Source organism: Plutella xylostella, chromosome 28, assembly GCF_932276165.1.
Source record: "Plutella xylostella chromosome 28, ilPluXylo3.1, whole genome shotgun sequence".
NCBI lineage: Eukaryota > Metazoa > Arthropoda > Insecta > Lepidoptera > Plutellidae > Plutella > Plutella xylostella.
The window spans coordinates 7,307,294-7,313,659 of NC_064008.1; the positions used below are offsets into that span (position 1 = coordinate 7,307,294).

The following is a 6,366-nucleotide window of genomic DNA, read 5'->3' on the forward strand; positions in this document are numbered from 1 at the left end:
AGGGACTTCACCGCCAGAGTGTTATGGATATAAATACTGGGCTCTGCAGTGATAACAGCACAGTCATCTTTCAGTTGCATTTGTGAACTAATGTTCTTCGGATAAAAATATACTTAAGAATTGTGATAAACGTGAGTTTAAATTTAATACATACAAAATTAAATTAAGTACTTTTAAAATACACTCACGAGCAATGAAAAAGTTCCATACGTCACTGGAACTTTTTCACTTGTAAAAATAACAACAAAAGCACGTTATACATAAGTAAGCAGGTAAGTACTTATTAGAACCATATCTAAGAAAGTAACCATTTCAATATTATTTGTTTTGTTACAGATATATACAAAGATGTACCGAATTGCAGTTATTTTATCTCTAGTCGCCGCGTGCGCCGTGGCTCAAGTTTCTCTACCTCCTGGATATAATGATAAGTAAGATGATGTTTTAAAACTGATTATTAGGTTTGATTATTAGTGCCCAAGAGACGGTTTTTCATCTATTTCCAGAAGGCCTAGCCCGTACGTCAAGACGTAAGTATTACAGATTCCGTCGCACTCGCTCTCGAGGCCTTGTAAACTATTGTCACATCTTGGCATGCGCATCTTGCGCCCTGTGCTAGGCCTTCAGTTTGTTGACAGTCTTTTATTCAATGAGACGATGTTGTTTTAGTGTACTTATAAGTATTTTTTGGTATTATTTTGTGTTTTGATGAAAATACATACATACATACACATACATATACTCACGCCTGTCTCCCAGAGGGGTAGGCAGAGACTATGGATCTCCACGTGCCACGATCCTGACATACTTCTTTCGCTTCCTCAACATTCATTAGTCTCTTCATACACGCACGTCGGTTTCGGAAACTCCTAATTTGGCTCTTCTTGAGTATGTCGCCTATCTGGTCGACATACTTTCGCCTAGGACGTCCTCTACCGACACAACCATTCATCTCTGCACAGTAAATTTCTTTCGTCAGTCTTCTTTCATTCATCCTTTCAATGTGACCAAACCATCTCAACATTCCTTTTTCAATTTTGGTCACTACGTCTTCTTTTACTCCAACTCGCTCTCTTATAATACTATTCCTTATCCTATCATTCAGTTTCAGTCCACACATACTTCTTAGAGAGCGCATCTCAACAGCATTTACCCTACTTTCATTCTTCTTCTGCCAGACCCAGCTTTCACTTCCATACATTAGCGTAGGGACCAACACTCCCCCGTGAACAGCCAAACGAGCCTTTTGAGACACGCTTTGACTCCTCATGAAAGAGTGCAAGGCCCCATTCACTTTATTTCCCGCTTTCACTCTTCTTTCAATATCCCCCTCACATTTCCCATCCCTCGTAAACAGACTACCCAAATATACAAACTCATTCACTTGCTCCACTATTTCGTTCTCGATCGTGATCTCACATTCAGTTACCTCTTCATCTCTTTCAAACTTTCTTGATGAAAATAAAGAGTACTTATTTTATCTTCCAGATACCCAGACTTCTACAAATACTCCAAGCTGGCGCGCCACCCGCGACAAGTGACGTGGGACAAGAACGTGGGCCGCGGGAAGGTGTTCGGTACACTTGGTGGCACGGACGACAGTCTTTATGTGAGTAGATGGCGGCCTTATCGCTTAACGCGATTTCTTCCAGGCAAAATTTGGGTGGAAGAATATTTCGATGCAAAGGGTTGAGTATTTTTATTGTGTGTACAGTGGGGTAGAGAAACTTGGCCCTCCCAATAGCAAATTCACTCAGATCCCCACGGATGGCTCGGCTCTGCACGCGCGAGCACGTATCATTTAACCTATGGGTATCACATCCTGAGGGGCTGACTCACCTATACAACATAGGTAATTATAATGATGTATTAATTGATTGCTTTTAATTGATTGAAGCATAGACTTAGTATATACTTACGCCAGTATATGTATACTAAGTCTATGGATTAAAGCGTCGTCGGGTTGGCTGGAAGAAATTGCTTTTTAGCAATAAGTCCGCCTTTGTACATTGTTAGTTTTCTTTTAATGATCTTCTCCTTTTTTATTGTAACTTTATAATGCACAATAAAGTGTTTATAAATTGATGATTGGTCATCTAAAATTACAAATGTCTAGGTTGAGTTTTCTACAGAGTTTCTACATTTATTAGTTTTTGCTCCTATCTCATGCCTTCTTCTATATCATCCCTTCATATCCTCAGGGTAAGGCGGGGTACCGGCAGGACATCTTCAACGACCACCGCGGCCGGCTGCAGGGGGAGGCTTCAGGCACCAGAGTACTGAGGTGTGTTCCCAGATCTTATCAACATGTTCATCAGCGATTAATCCTGGACTACACCACATAAGCATCTCTCAGGCATATGACATGTCCAGCGATTTTAGGGCTATGCTACCACACACAACACTCTGTATTTGGCTTTCCTAATACTGCTACTACCGGCTACCAGTGTATCGGTCAGTCTAACGGCGCATGAGGGGCTAGAGCTACGGTTTCTTAGATTAGAGCTAGACACTACTCCACCGACCATCGGTTCCTCGGCAAAAACCTACTAACAGTGGGGTTACCACCACCGAACATTAGTAATTAACAATCTCTAAGCAGCGTCGCTCGCTTGTCAAATCTGACGTTATTTGTATATAATATAATATAATATGTGGGGGACATCTCACACACGGCCATCCAACCCCAAGCTAGGTAGAACCTGTGTTATGGGTGTCGGACAGCTGATATATCTACACAAATACATAGATAGATAGATACTAAATATAAATATCAACACCCAAGACCCAAGTATGGTTCTGGCTGACATTTTTGTTTATGTAAAGTTTGTGTTTATGTTTATTTCCAGTCCCTACGGAGACAGCAGTCACCTGGGCGGTAGACTCGACTACAGCAACAAGCACGCCAACGCCAACCTGGATGTCAGCAAGCGGATCGGAGGCGTCACTAGTGTGAGTTTCTATCATTATCTCTACTGAGCCCCTATCATAGGCTAACGTGGCAATACGTACGCAAGCGTTGTACGATACTACGCAAACATTGAGTATGAATGGTCTGGACACGAAATAGGCAGACGTTCCCCTCTGCCGGGGTAGTGGGCCAGAAAGGCCTACCGATTTATAAAAACTAGTTGCAATCTCAATTTTCACTAGACGCAATCTAGTTGGCAAAGCGTTCGTCTCTATATTTCAAAAAAACTTAAAAGATAAGTTATAGAAATAAATGCTTCATATGTAAATCATTCATAATTTAATTTATTTTAAATTATTATTTCAAACACATGATCTCGAATTCATCGATAACGCTTATCGATAATTGTTACATCCATGGCAAGAAAGAATGACGACACTGTGTTTATAATTAAATGTCTCTTGACATAACCCTTATTGCTAGGAATTAAAACTCATAATGACATGTCCTATAAGACATAATCAAGGTAAACGGTAAAAATTCCCCCCGCAAAAATTGGCAGACTTTTTTGTATCAAGAAAGATCGCCATGACGCTTCCCGAGGGTACACCCGAGTCCGCGTTGTTCTATGTACGCAAACATTATGACACTTTTGTAACTAACGAATTTGCCTTATATTTTGACAGTGACAGTTGACGATAATCAAATATCTTGTACAGTGCCACAAACTTATCTGTTCCGGTGAGAGCTCACGTAAATGTCTAATATTTTTTCATTCTTTAAGATATTAAGTTTTCCCGTAATAGTAATTTAGTCTTGCGGTTTTAATAAACCCATTTAATCTATATCAATATATAATTTATTAGTAAATAATTAGATATTGACCAATTTCATTAACTGTCACCGGAACAGATAAGTTTGTCGCACTATAATCGCTGTACTGATGCGGTAGTACACTCACAAGCAATGAAAGAGTTCCGTCAAAATGTCGACACCAATTGACCGCAATTTTTAAACACATTTAATTTAAAATTTGAACACAATATTTACGGTTCCTGTTGGTAGTTCGATGCGTTGTTAAAAATGTACTTCAATATTGCAGACGGCGTCATTAAGCTAGTCTTTTCAGTTTTGGAATGATTTGGTGTTATTCAAAAATCAAAATAATTTATTTGTGACACATAGGTACTTAATTATAGACACGCTTATACAGGCTTATAGTGCCACAATCTTATCTGTGCCGGTGGCGACGTCGTTGTGATCGAATCCAGTGTTGCTTTCGATTAAATTTTGCCTATTTCTGGTTTAAACGACAATGCATTTCTGCTATTACATATTGTTATAATAAGGTACATTCTTAAGTATAGATAAATCAAAATATAGGGTCGATAGTAAATGAAAGAGGATATCATATATCAAACGACATTTGTTGTATGGAAAATTTGTCCACGGCGAACAGAAATAAAATTAGTTCTGATTATGTTCTGATATAGGAGATTAAATCTAGATTACAATGGTATAGGTAATATATGTGGGTCGTGGGAATAACGAGATACGACTTAAAAATACTATTAATTATTATTTTTGAACACTTTATTATATACATTTTCTAAAGTAACAAGAAACAAGAGAATACAATTAAAAGAAATTCAGACAGTGTGCAAAGGCTAATTCATCATCATCATCATCATGATCCATCACGTCCCCACTGCTGGGGCACGGATCTCCTTCCAAAGGCTAATTGCCAAAAAGCAATTTCTTTCAGCCAACTCCTGATAGGTTGGGAAAACAAAGACATGTCATAAATCATCATTATTTTGTCTAAAATCGCTGCAGGTCCTCACACCTGTAATCAAAGAAAAATAAAGATTATATACTTTTCATCACGAGTATCACGGCCCATCCCGTCCCCACTGCTGGGACACGGGCCTCCCGGGAAAATATTTAATAAAATTACATGGAGTATATGGGTAAAATTATTCGTCATATTTGGCAACACTAACCCTGTAGCCGCTGCAGCTCTTTCTTCCAATTTTTCAAACGGAATTAAAGGTGCCTGAATATTTTATTCTTCCTGCATAAAAGCCAATATATATAGTACTACATTTCTTTCATCACATTACAGCGCTATTGGCATTATTTCACCCAGAAAATCACAAAACAAATTAAATAACTCTTCACAGAAATTGACAACTCAAATAATGCACAGAGTATGAAATGACGTTTGACAATGACGTCTCGTTAGTTGCACATTTTGACCACCGGAACAGATAAGATTGTGGCACTATACAAGGGTATTGTCACTGGAATTTTTTTATTGCTCGTGAGTGTAGTTACTACATGTGGTCTGCTAGTTATTTCTGCAACCGAGCCTCGGTTTCGGGGAAGTGTCTTCACCAATTTATTAGAGCCCGCATCGCATAAAGTGAGTTCTGCGAAAGCTCGAACTCTATATCAAACGAATTTTCACTATCGTGCAGTATTGGTCCGCTTGTGGGAATCTCTCTATCTCTGCTGTTGGTTATTGTAATTATAAACAAATTCAGAATCGAAATTGCCAGCTACCTCAAAGGATACAGAGTAGGTATAGTCAATATTGTTTTAGCGAAGCCCTGTCCTTGATGCACGGGCCTGTTATTGATGTAGATAAAACTGAAACTTAAACATCACTATATTGCGATTCCACTGCGCTGCGCGATTCCTTATAAATACGGCGCTGTGATTGGGGGAACGCGCATTATTATCGACGTCGATAACGAACACATGTAGCGGCAACTGTTCTATTTATGTGAATCTCTTTCATAGTTTGTGTGCAATAAAGAGTATTTTATAATTATCTTTTATAATTTCAGTGGCAAGCAGAAGGCAAGGCTAGATGGCCGATTGGCAAGAACAGTGAGCTGTCGGCCGGCGGCATGATTCGACAAGACCACTTCGGCCACGGGAGGCCTGACTATGGAGTCGTCGGCGGGTTTAAATCTAGGTTTTAATCTTGTGGAATTAGTGATAAGTTAAATTTGAAAAAATGATTCAATTTGATTTATTTTAATGATAGGTATCAGAAAGTTGTCGAAAATTTGCATTTATATTTGTTTGGTTTGTTTGGTTGTATGTCGCTAGTTACTTATCAATTTGTGTAAGTATAATACTACTATACCTACCTAATACTACTTTAGAGAAACAGGTATTTTCTATCAAAATATGATTTTTATGTTAACTTGTGGTTGTTGACTTTCCTATTTTACAAAATCAATAAAAAACTAACTCAGTTTACATAAGACCTGTCTACTTCTTATTGCATTAAATTCCTCACATTATCTAGCACTGAATACCAAGATTATTAATCCTCAATAATGTGTATAAAATACTTACTTATAACGCCGTCTTTGAAAGCTTTTTATCATAAACGTTCACCATTAGTGCTTATTTTGCAAGCAAAATTATTAAAACTGAAT

At 38.3% G+C, this 6,366-nt stretch overlaps 1 protein-coding gene across 1 annotated transcript; it reads left to right on the forward strand.

The window, feature by feature from the left end:
• Nucleotides 1-5,967, forward strand: LOC105389803 (gloverin). Its single transcript, XM_048631436.1, has 6 exons — nt 1-131; nt 337-431; nt 1,489-1,609; nt 2,202-2,284; nt 2,850-2,952; nt 5,764-5,967. The coding sequence occupies exons 2-6, from the start codon at nt 349-351 to the stop codon at nt 5,899-5,901; spliced, it is 528 nt and encodes a 175-aa protein (XP_048487393.1). The 5' UTR covers nt 1-131; nt 337-348; the 3' UTR covers nt 5,902-5,967.
• Nucleotides 5,968-6,366: the final 399 nt, after the last annotated feature.

Excerpts from the sequence above, each read along its gene's own strand:
- LOC105389803 (XM_048631436.1), top strand. The coding sequence starts at position 349 with ATGTACCGAATTGCAGTTATTTTATCTCTAGTCGCCGCGTGCGCCGTG. Across the intron at positions 1,610-2,201 it reads GCACGGACGACAGTCTTTAT|GGTAAGGCGGGGTACCGGCA; the intron begins GTGAGTAGATGG and ends TCATATCCTCAG. Across the intron at positions 2,285-2,849 it reads TCAGGCACCAGAGTACTGAG|TCCCTACGGAGACAGCAGTC; the intron begins GTGTGTTCCCAG and ends GTTTATTTCCAG.